At 42.2% G+C, this 15913-nt stretch overlaps 1 protein-coding gene and 1 long non-coding RNA gene across 2 annotated transcripts; one reads left to right on the plus strand and one right to left on the minus strand.

Moving 5' to 3' along the window:
• Nucleotides 1-1640: 1640 nt before the first annotated feature.
• Nucleotides 1641-6236, minus strand: LOC127481505 (uncharacterized). Its single transcript, XR_007908234.1, has 4 exons — nucleotides 6063-6236; nucleotides 5610-5676; nucleotides 2206-2297; nucleotides 1641-1965 (listed from the first exon to the last, which is right to left on the minus strand). It is a non-coding gene; the product is annotated as an uncharacterized LOC127481505 (long non-coding RNA).
• An 83-nt stretch (nucleotides 6237-6319) lies between these two features.
• Nucleotides 6320-11542, plus strand: CTSL (cathepsin L). The gene is made up of 8 exons (XM_051810859.1): nucleotides 6320-6441; nucleotides 6894-7029; nucleotides 7375-7497; nucleotides 7580-7735; nucleotides 8079-8303; nucleotides 9857-10025; nucleotides 10223-10340; nucleotides 11137-11542. Exons 2-8 carry the CDS (start codon nucleotides 6904-6906, stop codon nucleotides 11234-11236), a joined length of 1017 nt encoding a protein of 338 aa, XP_051666819.1. The 5' UTR covers nucleotides 6320-6441; nucleotides 6894-6903; the 3' UTR covers nucleotides 11237-11542.
• Nucleotides 11543-15913: the final 4371 nt, after the last annotated feature.

Genomic DNA, 15913 nt, shown 5'->3' on the forward strand with positions numbered 1-15913 from the left:
TCATCTTACACCCAGATGAATGTCCTCTTGCACACACTCACAGTGGCTCATGGAGAACCATCACAGAAGTCCTTTACCTTTGCTGTACTGTCCTGAAGCTTGGGATGTACATTTAGGATGCTTCACAGGTTGAGGGTGATCAAAGAAGGACAGATCAAAAGAAACTGCTCTCTTGATAGTGAGAAGATTCAAATCAAGCAGGTCCTTGTGGCCAGAAAGACTTGGTGTAGTGTGTGCCTGCCACAGTGACTAAGCAGTTATTAAAATATTTGAAATTATTATGTAAATCTGACAGCAGTTGCCAGCATCCTGGGGGTCAATGGGCTGAGAATGCTTCTACTGAATCTCAGAGACTGGCAGATGTGCTTTTCACTGATTTATACAATGTGTTCACATTCCACAAACTAAGTAATCCTTCCATTTATCTTGATTAGCAGAAATAGGAAAAAAGATAATTTATGATTTAACAAGGCTAATCTCAGTGTTGAAGAGCCTAGAGTTATCTCTCCATAGGTCATTCATTTGATTTCAGTGGCCACAACAGCATGGTACTGCTCCTTTTTCCTCAGTCCTGCTGTTTGTAAAGTAGGAATGACAGCAGTTGTGAGTCACCACTGCTCTTACCCCAAAAGCAGATCATTTTCCTCTTACCTGATTTTCAAGAAAACAAACTTAAGATCCATATTTAGTTGTTTCAATTGCCTCCCTCCTCTTCTGCAAGCACCTTTGTTTAACCTTCTCTCACATGATCTGTTAATGGAGCCCAGCCTGTAACTTCAAAGTTTAAAAATAATTCCTCACCTCACTCACAGTCTCTAACCTTATCATGGGAAATGCTTTCCAGCATGTCAGCTTGCCCTTTAGACACTACTGCTCCAAGAACAACAGGAGACAGACAGATCTGTCTTTCATGCTTTGCAACTGTTGACAATGGCTTGCAAAAGAACGAATATTTTACTCGAACACTTAAAGATTTATAATTCTCTAACTTTATTACTGCTTCCATTTCAAAAAAGAAATGTTGGATCATTGTTTAAAACAAAATGTGATTTCATATATTAAATAGTATATGAAATCCTCCTGAAGCCTTTGAAATCTCCTAAAATGCCTTCACTCTGATCTCTAGAGTACACATGGGCAGTAAAAAAAATAGTCTTGGTCAGAGGAACTTTACAATACAGACAAGATTTGCAATTTCCAACTTGTTACAATAAAATTTTAAATTAGGACAGTCAGGAAATGGTAACTACTTTAGAGTAAAAGTTATCTCTTAGTAAAAAATATCCTCTTTAGTATAAGGAGGATTTAAAGGACCAATGTCCTTTAAATTGTAGAGAAACATCAATACAACATGGAAATTGTTCTGTATTTGTGGGCTTCTACGTCAGCAATTCAAGACAATATTTCTCTGCATCCCCCCACTATTTCCCCTAGTTGACTTTCAAAATCATAAATCTCCCAAAACACAGAAATTACTACCTGCCAGAAATTAGGAGAAAACACTGAGTAATGAATGAGGAATCAATCAAACTGAAGGTTAAAATTTTAAGTATGTGAGTTACACCATGGTCAAAGCTTCAAAGCTGACTTCAAATATGACTCGGTATCTAACCTCTATAAAAAAAACCAAAACACATTAAGGTAAAAAAAAAAAAAAAAAAGAAACCAAAAGAACTTTTTTTCCCCACATACAAAAAATATTTTCATCAGAAAACCTCACAGGAAAGTAATATGCTTTGCTTTTGAGAAATCCTAACCCTGAAGTAGAGGTGGTACTAGGACTCCCACCCGCTCTTTCCTGCAGGGCAAGAAATACGTTGCATCATTCCTCGACTCCTGTGACCAGGTAAGACATTGAGATGCAAACGAAGTCGTCTTTGCCTTGTGGACCAGCAAAGAAGCTGGAATGCAGTTTCTTATCTTGCACTTGGGTGAGGAAATGGTTATTCTGGGAGATCACAAGACCTGAAAACAAAGAGGAGTTTCAGAAGGATTGTGTCACTGCTCCCCAGCCATCTCCCAAGTTTTCAGAACTTTCACAGAACCCTATCTGTGTTCTCTTGAAGCAAATGCTGCTTCCTTTTCTAACCTAATAATGATGGAAGTAACTTCATTATGGGTGCTCCAGCTGAAGCACAGTTTAAATCTGATATTGTACTGGAGAATCCAAAACAAAGATTCTTAAGTATGTACTTATGAACGAACCTTGTTAATGCCAGAGGGAAACTCCAGAGCCATTTCAGATCTCTGGTGAGGAATACCTAAGTTGTGGAGGTAGGCTGGTTATTTTCATGGAGCTGCAAGGAAGAAGAGAAACCACTCATAGTTTTTTGGTAGCCTTTTTATCAGACATGTTCAAATCAATTTAGGTGAAAAAATATCTGCAGTTCCTAAAACTTTTCTGAACGTGCTACTACAAATAAGTACTAAAGTGAGCAGCATTTCTTATGGAAATGAAAGTTGGACAGTGAAAGCTTGCTGTGAAATACACTCATTTGCATTTGAGGCTAGACAACACTTTAAGGTGCATCTTGAGAGACCATTCTGCTGTAGAAGTCCATTCTTAAGCTATAGTGTAGTAAGATGAAATGACAGAAACCAAATTTAAGGCAGAGGACTTTAATCTGGTATAAACAAACATGTTCACAGTCATAGCTTTTTCACAGATCAATGGTTTCACAGAATATTCAGAGCTGGAAGGGACCCGCAAGGATCATTGAGTCCAACTCTGAAGTGAATGGCCCATACGGGGTTCCTGTGACCTTGGCATTATTAGCACCATGCTCTAACTAACTCAGCTAATCTCTTGTTATCTCTTAAGTAAGCCAGTTCAGTATTTTAATTCCATCAATAAAAATCCTGAATTTAGTCTTCACAGTAATACTAAGATCCATGTTTGACTAAATAAAATGTCCTTCCTTTGCTGTTTAGATAAAATGTCATACAAACAAACCCCTTGTTTTTACTTCAGTAAGGATCATGGCTCATGAGTTACCTTGAGATTGCTGGTCCGTGGCAGCTGCTTGTGCACACAGAATTGTCACATTTGAGTGTAACATAACTTATTCTGTTTACATTGCTCAGATGTTTTTCACATATTGCCAGCTTCCCGTAGCTTTGCAAGTCAACTGCCATTGCAAAGGAGCTTAACTTCTCTGATTTCTGGGTTGCCAATATGCAGATTGGCCCTCTCCTCTGTGCATTCATATCAGGACAATAAAGAAGGGCAAGGATTTAAACGTACAAAACAAATTTCAAAAGCCTGGATTCTAATACGAAGAGCAGTTCCAAAGGGGGATTGTGCTGCACACCTGCAACGTGCAGTGGTACATCTCATATTGATGAGATGTGTCCCTGGAAATCAATGCTTAATTGACTCCTCCAACTGCAGAGGCAACACACTGCTACACTAAGTTCTTGGGACTATTTAGAAATGCACAGCCTCTGTTATCTGGTAGCTTGAAAGGCCTGATGGCTACAGGGAAATTGGCAAACCTTCAGCTGCTACAATGGTGACATGATCAGTTATTAAAAGGTGGTGTTCCTACATTCTAGAAGAGTGGTTGCCTTTGGCAAAACAGCTAGAGGTTTGCATATAGAGAGTTCCTCAAAAGCTGGTTTTTTTCAAAGCAGTTTGGAAAGTTACCCTCCAAAAGGAAGAGATCTAAAGTAATGGGCAAGTGTCTTTTTGCTTCCAAGTTTTGATCTTTAGATTACTGCAGACAGAACTCTGACTACTGTGATTAGCATGGCTAGCTAGATCTCCTATGGGCTGGATGGCATGGCTTCAGCTAAGCTTTTAAGCAAAGGAACTGAAGGAGCTCTTGATTTCACTCCTTCTCTCTGCTAACCCAGAAGGTGTGCATTGCTCAGTCCCCACATAGATGTTTTCAACAGAGCAAAGGCCGCTACAGCTGATGTGACTGCAGCATGCTATCACAAGGTTGCACAGTTTGATAGGAAATTATTTCTAGCAGCATCTGCCCAGTTACCTGTAACTGCTGCCACTGACCCTATTCTGTTGACTTCAGCGGACCACCATCACACTGGAATTGCAGTTTGGCTTCTGAACACATCATGGTGCACAGGCAGGAGCAGTAGCGACAGTGACAGGGGGCTGTCTAGTAGTTGTGTAATAACAGTGTTTTTACCTTGGCTGAAATAATGAACAGCTGCTGCAACATGACTGGCAGCCTTTATGTTGATAACAATATAATACAATTCTCAGAGAGCAAATGTGCATCCAGGATTTGGAGGTAGTCCTAAGCCAGCTTCTTATCAAAGGTTTCTAAATGGCACCTTTGTGATGACCAAGTTCTGACCATGGCTGTTGCTGTGCAGATTTCCCTTGTATATGCTTACATGGTTCTGCACCTGGGGTCCTAGGCTTCCTTAGGAAATACCTGGGGAACTGATATATCCACACAACAGTTATTACTCAGTACATGCCTAGGTAAATGTGCTGAAGGTGAAAGTATTCCTGTCTCCTTCAAGGATTTCAACAAATTGTCAGCTAAGGTTTCCCTATGTACAGCTAAACTTTTAGAGTGAGCATACCTTCAGAGTAAAAATGGACTTGTGTGTGCCTGTGTATGTGTGTGTGTACGTGCACTGAAAGTATTCACTAGGAGAGGTAGCACAGTGGTATCACATGCTAGCTGACTGCATGGTAACTTCCCCAAGGAGATACGACCTCGTAACATCAGAAGAGTATCAGTTTGTCTTAGTGGATCTTAGGGTGCATTACAGAGCAGCAGACATGTGATTTGTGGTGCCAGACCTTCTGTAATTTAGACCTTACCTCCTGTCATGCTAGCTAAACATCTTTTCCTTTTAGAAAAGAAGTCCTTGTCTGTAGTTTATTGATTTACTTGTAGCCTCTCAATGCTCATTTGATACTAGATACAATTGCAGAAACAAAGCTGACCTAAACAGAACTGAGAAATCTGATAGCACGGAAAATGTCAGCAAAAAGCTATTAAGTAAAAACTTTTCAAATGCCACACATTAAAAAACAAAACAAACAAACAAACAAACAAAAAAAAACAAACAAGCCCTAAAAAACCCTATTTATGAGTTAATCGAACTACAGGAAGTTCATCTGACTCTCCTGAGGTCTTCAAATGTGTCTTGATTATGCAGTAAAAAATGTCATGGTGGAAAGATACTAACAGAAAGGAGACTTGCACAAGTACTTTGAAAAGACAAGACAACCCCTCCAACACATCTTTATGTATTTGGCTCTGCGGGGCTTCCTTGGGCCAAACACTGCTACTGAGATAATCTGGCTAAGGAAATCTATTGCTTGTTTTAGCAACACAACTATGTGTACTGAGACATCAGAAAATGGAGAAGCTCATATAATATGATTTTTTTTGCTGTTGTGCAACAGTTCTACAAACCCTGTTTTTTACTCTAAATACATGCTCTCAAGTTTGTAAGCTACAGACATCAGCTGGCTTTACAAGAGCTTAAGGATGAACTTCGCATAGCTCTTGCAGTTATTCTACTACTAGAGACTGTTAAACATCAAAGTTTATCTACTACTGCTTATTGCAATGCTGCGTACTGCTAACACAAGTCCATGTGTAAGCCTTTTAATATCTCACCTGTGCTGCAACTCTTGGTGTCACAGTGTTTTCCAGTAGCCATTACTGGACGCTATGCATACAAACACTAGCCACATGGCAAAAAAAAAAAAAAAAAAAGAAAAAAAAGGCAGTTTTCAGATATTAAATCACAGGGGAATAAAAAGGACTTTCATGGAAATGCTTCTGTTACCAGTGTCACCGCCAAGCCACTGGGACGGTGCACTCACACCTGCCTGGCCGCAGCCTCAGAGAAACTGCCCTGCCTGCCGTGTTCCACAAAGCCGCGCAGTTGCAGGGGCAGCAGCTCTCCCAGGGAGAAGGAGGGGGCTCGGCGTGTCGGAGGGACCGAGGGCCAGGGACAGCCAGGGCAGCACGGGAGCCGCCTCGCCAGCCTTCCCCGAACAGGAGGTATTACCGGGAGCATGAGGACGGGGCTGGGGCTGCCAGCATCCGCCATTCATGTCTCTTTACCTCCAGACTTTGTTTTTCCTTCGCTCTGCCAGCTGCCCGCTTTAAGTTCCCCCGGGTTACATTCCAGCAGGCTTAGCGTGCTGCCGCCATCTCCGGTCCGACAGCGCTCAGAATAAATACTTAGACAAACATTGCCCAAAGTAGCGGCTCCGGCGGTGCGGAATGGTCCCGGGGCGACCCCGCATCGCCCGCCAGAACCCCCCGCCCGGTCCCCGCGGTGCTGCGGGTACAACCCGGGCAGACCCCGCCCCGGGCCCGGCGGGAGGTGCGGACCGGACCGGCCGCCAATGGGCGCGGCGGGGCGGGCACGGCCGCGGCGGGGATAAGAGGGGCCGCAGAGAGGGAGCGTTGTCGGATCGGGTGGTCTGTCGGTAAAGAGGTGGGCACTGTGGAGCGAGGCGAGAGGGGGCTGCGAGGCGGGGGGAGGGGGGCTGCGAGGCGGGGGGAGGGGGGCTGCGAGGCGGGGGGAGGGGGGCTGCGAGGCGGGGGGAGGGGGGCTGCGAGGCGGGGGGGGCTGGCCTCGGCTGTGTCCTTGTCCCTGTCCCTGTCCTTGTCCCGCAGTGGGGGCCTTGTCCTGCCGGGAAGGGGCCGCCATTCCAGCCGCCTCCTCGGGAGGCTGCCGGCTGCCCGCCCGCATCCCGGCCGCGCCACCCGAGCTTGTTTACAGCCGCGGCGGGGGTGGCCGGCGGTGCGCGGGTGCTCGGCCCTGCCGAGCGTGTGGTGAGGGCGCGGAGGGCGCGCGGTGCGGCCGCGGGTCCGGCTCCCCTTCTGTGCTTGGAGCTGTGGAGCTCAGGGAGCCCTGCCTGACCCCTCTTCCTCCGTCCCCGGCAGATCTGCCAGCATGAACCCGTTCCTAACTGCGCTCAGCCTCTGCTTGGGCCTGGCTCTCGGTGCGCCGAGGCTGGACCCCGATCTGGATGGGCACTGGCAGCTGTGGAAGTCGTGGCACAACAAGGACTACCATGAGGTGAGCCCCGGGGTTTGTGCTCGGCTGGGCCAGCACTGAGCGCACGCAGCTGGGCCCCGCCAGCTGAGTCATGTCTGCTTTGTTGCGGCGCCGGCTGTGGGCTGCGCGTGGGAAGGATAAGTCCCCCTCTTTCCAGCTCCCTTTCCTGTGCTTGTGCATCGGCTCAGCTGCACTATACTCCTTTTTGTTACGAACGCGGCAAAAAGACCACCTCTTAAAGAGTGTTCAGATTTCCCATTCGAGTAGTCTAAATTTTCCCGAGTACGGGAGCCTTAACAAAGCTCGTTGTCATAGAAGTGAACTTTGGACTGCCTCTCTGAAGTATGTTGGTTTTTTGCCCCTCAGAGAGAGGAGAGCTGGAGGAGAGTGGTGTGGGAGAAGAACTTGAAAATGATTGAACTCCATAATCTGGATCACACATTAGGAAAACACAGCTACAGGTTGGGAATGAATCAGTTTGGTGACATGGTACGTATAGAGGCATGAAATGTATTGTCCTAGGTGGTAGTGTTTAATAGATGATGAATGCATATATTGAATTGTTTTTCAGACAACTGAGGAGTTCAGACAGCTGGTGAATGGTTATGTACACAAGAAGTCAGAAAGAAAGTACAGAGGATCCCAGTTTCTTGAGCCCAGTTTCCTGGAAGTACCAAGATCAGTAGACTGGCGAGAGAAGGGATATGTAACTCCAGTTAAAGACCAGGTACTATCTGTTGGTGGATTTCTAACCAGTTACAGGTCGAGTTTCCTGAATGCTACTTCTACTTCCGTAGAGGAAAAACACTGTGTACCTGTTTATGAAGCCTAGTACAAGCTTACTGGATTAAGTACCATTTTGTTAAAACTGATGTACCTCTTTAAGACTTTTTAGGACTTCTGTACTAAATGTCTCAGAATTCAGCAGCATCTTCATTTGTATGTGTTAAGAGTGTGCAAGCAAAATTGGTCTTGTGACTTTTGTCTTTCTTGCTTAGATAAGTGATAAGGGAAATATAATTGCCTAGTTTGTCTGGATTTGCAACTTGTGATTTCATTTTATACCTCAGGGTCAGTGTGGCTCTTGCTGGGCTTTCAGCACAACAGGAGCTCTTGAAGGACAGCACTTCAGAAAAACTGGCAAACTTGTTTCACTGAGTGAGCAGAATCTGGTGGACTGTTCTCGCCCTGAAGGGAATCAAGGCTGCAATGGTGGTCTCATGGACCAGGCTTTCCAGTATGTGCAGGATAATGGGGGCATTGATTCTGAGGAATCCTACCCATACACTGCAAAGGTAAGTGTAATAGCTAAACTTGTATTGCTGGTGTCATGTTTTTTGTGTGGAGAAGCTGTGTGTTGGAAAACTCATACCTAGAAAGGAAAATGTCTTTATAGTGATCAGTAAATCTGTTCTTCCTGTTGCATCTTTGCTAAGATAACTTAGCACAACTACTAGCCCCAGTAGGAATCACATACTGCACTGGTCTTTGTGGTCAAAATCTAGCCAGACCAGTTAGAAAAACTGGAGCAAATATTTTTATTCCTCCCCCTCATTGTTGCCTATCAGACGTCATGCCTTATCTTGGTTGCCACACCAAACCAGGAACCCTGCCCTTGTCAATCATGCTGGTAGGGAAGCAATTTTTTTTCCCATAGTTGACCTGTTACAGAGTTGATACCTATACACCACCTAATTCTTGTTGCTAGTGTCATTTTTTTGTAACAGTTGTTGGCAATGCCTTAAGTTCTACTTCTGGACTAAATGCACATAAATTAAGGTAATGGACAGACTTTTAAAATACCTCTAGTGATCCATCAAATGTTAAACAGATATAAGAGGACAAAAGAGCATAATAAATCGTGGTATCACCTGAGAGGACATGGTTTGAGGTTTTTGCCACTTAGGAGTTCTGCTCACAATAGAGGATCTATTCTTGCAGCTTCTTTTGTGCTGTCTGAATGGGCAATAGGGATGCTGTTTGTTGTGAACAACACAGAAGCCTCTGGATTTGGGTTCCTGTTCACCTGTGTCCTGAAATCTCAACTTTTCCTAATCTTGGCTGTTCTAGAGATCCCAGTTCATTATAGAAAATTCCTAACTTGTCAAGTACAAAAAGTAAGCAATTGAGCTGTACTCTGTTCCTTTAGTTGGAAAAACAATTTTAGTACTCATCTACAGTGCAGGTAAGGGAAGGATGTGCTTGCTTGAATCAGTTTCACATGACCTGACTTCCAAACTAGGCCTCGCCTCTCTCCTGAGGTAAATGCATGTGGCACCAACAGTTTTGGCTTACTGTAAAAAAAAAAAAAAAAGTAATGTGAAGAAGCACAAAATACACAGATGTATTTTTGGAATGTAAGATCATGTAATACAAATTACTAACATTTGAATCATTCTGTACGTCATTTCAAACTATCATAGTCTAAAATTGTGGATTTTAGTGCTTGCTCAACAAGCAGTTTCGGGATTCCTTTGTAATTAATGAATACTTGGCTCTCTTCCATTGGCCATTAGTGCATTCTGGACTTCTTTCATCCCTAGAAAGATATGTCCTGCCCACCAAAGAGGGCAGAGTTCCAGAATATTATGGTTTTCTGCATCCCAGTAAGGCTTCTTGTTTTTGGGGGGGGGGTCTCTACTGTCCTTTATTTTTCTGTACTTCTGAGAAACTCAGAAGCAGCTTCTGTATTCCCCTTCTGTTTTCCTTTCAAAGCACTGCTGAAGCAACTGGAGCATTTTCACTCCCTTGTTTTCAAGGCAGGAAAGTCTCAGAATGTCTGGTAGTTCTGTGCTCACCTGCATGTTAAGTGGAGAACTGTGTAATAACTACAGCTTTTTATATTTAGGATGATGAGGACTGTCGCTACAAGGCAGAATACAATGCTGCTAATGACACTGGCTTTGTTGACATCCCTCAAGGACACGAAAGAGCTCTCATGAAAGCAGTTGCAGCTGTGGGTCCAGTGTCTGTTGCTATTGATGCAGGCCATACTTCATTCCAGTTCTATCAGTCAGGTGAGGATTTAATAACTTCCATTTCTCTTACATACGTGTGTACTTGTCCCTCAGTTTCTGCCATGATACACTTATGACTCCTTCCTCTGACTTTCAAGAGGCTGTGAACATTTAATTTGAAATATACAAAGCTTCTGGTGAGGGGGAAGGGTTTTCTGCTGATGAGCTTGTTCACGTGTGACCTTACGCCTTCACAGGTATCTACTATGAACCAGATTGCAGCAGTGAAGACTTGGACCATGGTGTTCTGGTTGTAGGTTATGGCTTTGAGGGGGAAGATGTAGATGGGAAGAAATACTGGATTGTTAAGAACAGGTAAGATCTGTCTGTCATGTACCCAGGAGAGAAGGGGAAGGTAGTTTGTCACTTGTTGGGGGGGAGGTAGGGAGACTACAGCAGTTAAAAACCTATGTGTGGAAAATCTGGAGACTGTTTTCAGATTGTATTCTGTAACAAAGGTAAAATCCAACTCACACTGATGGCAGCCTAATAAAGTAAGCCCAAAGCGGCAAATTCAGTCTTCTGCTTTTTCAGTTAATTTAAGGAGGGTCAGTACTGAAGCAACTTGTGCAGCTTGTTAGATATTAAAGAAGTGGGGCAGAGGGGAGCAGGAGGAAACCATATTGTGGGGGTGTAATGGATTTATTTTTTTTTGAAAGCAGAGTGCTTTTCACTTGTCTGAAGTAGGATAACACCTGAACTTAATTAGCTCCTAAGTTGGGGGAAGACAATAAAGTAATGCCAAAGGGCACATCACATGAGCTTGCCTCATTTTCTCAGCATTACTGGAGCACACCCTCAAATGCTGCTTGCAATCTCTGACTTCCCTTAAAGTTGGCTGGGAGCAGTCTGAGCTTCAGGCATCTGTAACCAAAATTTGCACCTCAGTGTGACTACCTAGTGAGAGAATGGCTGTGTCCTTAATTTCTGTGAGCTTGGGGTGCCTCTTCTGTAACATGCATTTAATTGCTGGAAAACACTTTAGGTTTTGGCTGCAGCTATCTTGATTTTTCTCCATAAATGTGGAAGGCAGCAGTTTTCAGTTTAAACATTGGGGCAGTAAATAAGTATCTTCTGAATATATAAACAAACCCTTTGCTTTTGTTTTCAGCTGGGGTGAGAAGTGGGGTGACAAAGGATATATCTACATGGCCAAGGACAGGAAGAACCACTGTGGAATAGCAACAGCTGCTAGCTATCCACTTGTTTAATTTGAAGACTGAACATTTCAGTACAAGAGGGGATTTAAACTGAATGACCAAACCCATGTTCACACATGTGGTAGACTTGTGTCTTTCAAAACTCAACTTGATTTTTTTAACCTTTTGAAATATATTTTACATGTTGGTGACATGCCACTTGTTTTAAATTAATGTAAATGTTGGTATGTAAACAGCTTGTAATATTGCTGGCTTTTGACTGCTTAATCCAATAGATTCTTTGTATTTTTCCTTTTTTTAAATTGCAATGTGCCCAAAGGTTTACTTTTTAAATAAATACTTAAATTCCACTGTGTACAGATGACTTGGCTTTTTAGTCTGTGTTTTTTTCACTTGGGAACAGGCATCCTAAATCATACTCTGAGCTGAAGGCTATATGTGTGCCTGTCTTCATTCGTCACTAAAATGCAATACTATCTGGGAATGGCTAATAGCTGTTATGAAAAGGAGTGTAGGATTTATTATTTATGGATTATTACATATTATTTAAAATGGGAAGCGGAAAAATAGTAATATCTCTGGTTCTTTGTGTCTCATAACAAAGATCTTCAGTCTTGTCATCTTCTGCATGAAGCATCTGATCTTCACTTGCTTTTCATTCTGTCAGTGTTTTCTTAATGGTGCCTCAAAGTACCACACTGGTATAGTTTGAGTGGCTGTATCCTTTTGAGCATTATAGGATAGAGCAGGAACACACAAAGCACACCTGGAGTGTTCAAAGAGCTTGTTTCTTAAATGATGCAGGACACGAAATACTGTCTTTCCCACCTGTACCAGCTTCAGCTGCAAAAAGAAGGGACGTGGGGGAGAAATTATGTCCCTGTGGAAAGTGAAGTTGGGCCCCTCTGTTTAATACCTGTATATATGCTGGCTGACTTAACTGAAGTAACTTATACTGTTCCCTGTACCTCCTTTTCTCCTCTGCAGGTTATCTCTGCTGCTGAAGCATGAGTACTAGCTGTTACATACTACTGTTATGTATGTTTTGGGTACCAGTGGTTTCTGCAAAGGATGGCAAATTGGTAATACCAAAAACAGCAGAGGGTGGAAGACCTACCTTGGTTTTTGGGTGCTAGCATCCCCTCTTGCTTTTGGGCTGTAGGCTAAGGAAGGTAGTTCTGCAGTGTAACTAGCACCAGTTCTGAGTTTATGGGCCAGTAGGTTTTTATGTACAATATCTTTTCAGAATCTGATAGCCATGCAGACAAGAGAACACTTAGACCACAACTTGTGGAAGATTAATTTCCTTATTGTGGGTATTATAAGTCTTATGATTGCATTTAATAAACTTCCTTTTAAGGAAAAAACCAGGATGAGTTATCCATAACAATTTATAATTTTGAGCTGTGTATATGCTGCTTATAGATGAATTATTTCGACCTGAATTTCCGTACAAGTTTGGGTTATTTATAAGAAGAGCCTCAGTCAGCCGAGAGGCTATTTAACAAGCCACAGAGCAGAAATACCGGTTAGAATGTAGCTATTTAAGTTGACTTGCTAAACCTGTTATGAAGAGCATCCACACTGCTTGGGGAAGCTATGGAGGAAATTAATGTGGAGCTCAACAGGTGGTCCTCTAAAGGCTGATATTCAGAAGAAAACAGCAACGGTCAGTACATTCAAGATGGGAGGCAGGAGATATGGCAGAAAATGGTACCAGAGAAGTGACTATGTAAACTCCATTCTTGCTACCCTAGAACTGGAGCTGGACTGAGACCTGTTTTCTGTGTTGGCTGAAAAAAGGGTGAGACCAGTATAGAGCCTGCTTGGACTTGAGCTCCTGAAAAAAAATGGGCAGCAGGAGAGGTGTTTAATTACAAAAGCTGAGGTTAAAAAAAGTTGCTGGAAAAACAAGATGTTTTTATAAACAGATGAGAAGTGAAAAGGAAATAACTTTCCAAAGCACATGCACATGAATGGGCATGTAGATCACAAAAGAGGCATCGGCCTCTGATTTTTTAGAAAAAAGAAAGTGAGATAGTGCAGTTATTTGCATGGATTAAAACTTGCTGACTGTTCTGGCTGAACATCCTCTCCTGAGTGGAATAATCAAGAAAGGGACAGGGTAAGAGAGGTCATGTAGATCACTTAATGTTTACACAGTCTTCTTAAATAACAGCTTCACCCTGAATTGCCTTACATGACACAGTAAACACTAAAATTCTGTATAAGTTGCAGTTAAGTACACTGGTAGAAATTTAAAACCTGTTACATTTCAAGAACAACCTTAACTTTGGTTTTGTGATTCCATTGCAGTGGCCCTATCATCTGTAAAGCTGTTTCATTTACTTAACATGTACTGTTATAGGACTGTGGAATCATTTGGTACTTTATATGTCCTATTGGGGAAAGTGTCATCTCTCTTTAAAGTTGTTCCTTTCTGAAAATACAGCAAATGCGTGTTATTGTGTGGACATAGAGAGCTTCTGAGTTCTTCCCAGAAAGATATGGGTAATTAAAGCTTTTGATTGCTGTTCCAGTATTTTTTTCCAAGGCATTCTTTGGTATTTATATTCCTACAGATACCTGAAGTTGCATTTATTACAAGATGTATTGTTTTTAAAGATACTAGTGCACATGTGTTATCAGAAAAAAATCCTATAATTACTGCCCTGTTTAGGCCCTGTGTAAATTACAGCCACTGTTGTTAATGGGGTCTTAATGCATATCTCGATATGGGAGCTGAGCACTATGTTACATGCATGGCAGATGGCAGTTCTGTACAGTGATAAACCTCTGCAGTCATTGTTTGCTAGCATTTTAATTGTGCAAATGAGCAGTTTTATTTAAATGTGGGAAGAAAAAAAGTTTTGTATTTGATTTCCATGTGTTGATGCTTCTTAGATAGTTTTTGTCCTAAAGGTCTCTTAGTAGTTTCTATGATCCAACTGCTGAGTGTATTCACAGTTGTTAAAGTCTGTGCTCTTGAGGCAAGGAAAGCCATGAAATTAAATTATTTAACTTACACCTGAAGTTTTTGAACTCTGGTGAGAAATGAACTTAACTATTATGTAGAAAACTATTTTCCCTTAAAAACAGTCAATTTCTCATCCTATCTGTGACTGCTAAGTAGAATGGAATTCTGGTGGGTTTTTTTTAATGTTCATTGTGTTTTGTCTTTGCGAATATTAAATCGATTTCCACACATTAACAATGGAACAAATAAGTTTATTATTCTGCTACACAATCCATGCAGCAATGTAGGGGGTGTGTCTAAGGTACGAGGGGATGTACCAGAGCAAGAGTGCCCGAGGGAGCACCCGCCGACATAGACAACCTTACTGGTCAAAGAAGTCACAGGGTTTTAAGGGATAAAAGCAGCACCGAATTTGAAATAAATCTCTTTGTTTTACCACCCCACGAAGAGCGTGTATTTTCTTTATTACGTAAAGACACGTGCCACCCTACACAGCAAAGTAATTTTCAAAATAGTCCAAAGGACCGTGGTGACAAAATATGTCATTTCACACTGTGGAAACCTTACAAGGAAGGCAAATGTGATAAATTGTATCAGTGAAGATTTACTATAGCGACTGATTAACTGGTGATCTGCATAACAGCACTCGTAGTTCTGAGACAACCACAGACATGGGAAAATGGGACTACCCACTTCAAAAAAAAAACAACACAAAAACTAGCTTCTGAACATCAGTTATGCAGTATTTGCTCTTTAATTAATCTCCTTGATCAAGTTAAAAATCCTATCATGTATCTCTTCAGCTTAATACCAATTAATCAGTTTTTACATATTAGAAATTGGCTGCAGTTTCTGGCTATTAACCAAGGAACTGAGCATACCCTGATGGCTGTCATAATGTAAGCTGATGCTTCTGCTGTCTAGCTCTTTTTGGACTTTATCAAGGTGTATGACAGATTGAGAGCCTATTTTTAATTGCAGTCTGTCCGATACCCTTTAGTCTTTTTGTTGGAAATTCATAGCAGGAAATGCTGACTTAACTAATATACTGTTTTGAAGAAATAATTGTTTAAATCACTGATGGGGATGTTTTTCTCTCATTCTCTAATCACAGTTTTATTGAATCAGCACTAAAATTTCAGGTAAGTACAGGGGCACCTAAAGTATTTGGAAGAACACAGACACAAAATTTCATCCACAATTCACAAAACCTAACCTAGGTGATACTCAGTAAGGCTCATCTGAAAACAGACAGGGAGCCCAGTCTGAAACTTCACTTTGGAGAGGAGGAGAGTAGGCCACATGGTGGAGACCTGATCCATGGATTGATTAGTTTAGATAGATTAGGAGCCTCAGAAGAAGTCACCTTTACTTGTGTGCACAGAGAATATGACTGCTTTATTTTTTTTCCAAGCTGATTTGCACGAAGATTTGCTTTCCAGTAGTTTTAAAATAGGATATCTGCAATAGTTTTTGTTTCCATCACGCCTGTTATTTGTTGTAGAGCTATCGTGAACCTTTGTGCATAAAGGAGCAAAGAAACCACGAAGATGGGCATTTGTGAAATACTTACTGGGTTTTTTCATACAATGCGTCTTCCTTGTTTTGTTCACTGGCAGTTCTCACCACCTCCAGGAGATCCAAAACCTACTTCTGAGTGAAACCTGTTGCCTTTCCCAATAAAGGGTTGCTGGGAAATGTATTGTAAAAGTAACACCGTGTGTTGTCAGGTGTGGTGCTGCAGCTCTGAT

The sequence above is a fragment of the Manacus candei genome, unplaced genomic scaffold (assembly GCF_025592945.1).
Source record: "Manacus candei isolate 608988 ecotype Guabito, Panama unplaced genomic scaffold, ASM2559294v1 h1tg000079l, whole genome shotgun sequence".
NCBI classification, from domain to species: domain Eukaryota; kingdom Metazoa; phylum Chordata; class Aves; order Passeriformes; family Pipridae; genus Manacus; species Manacus candei.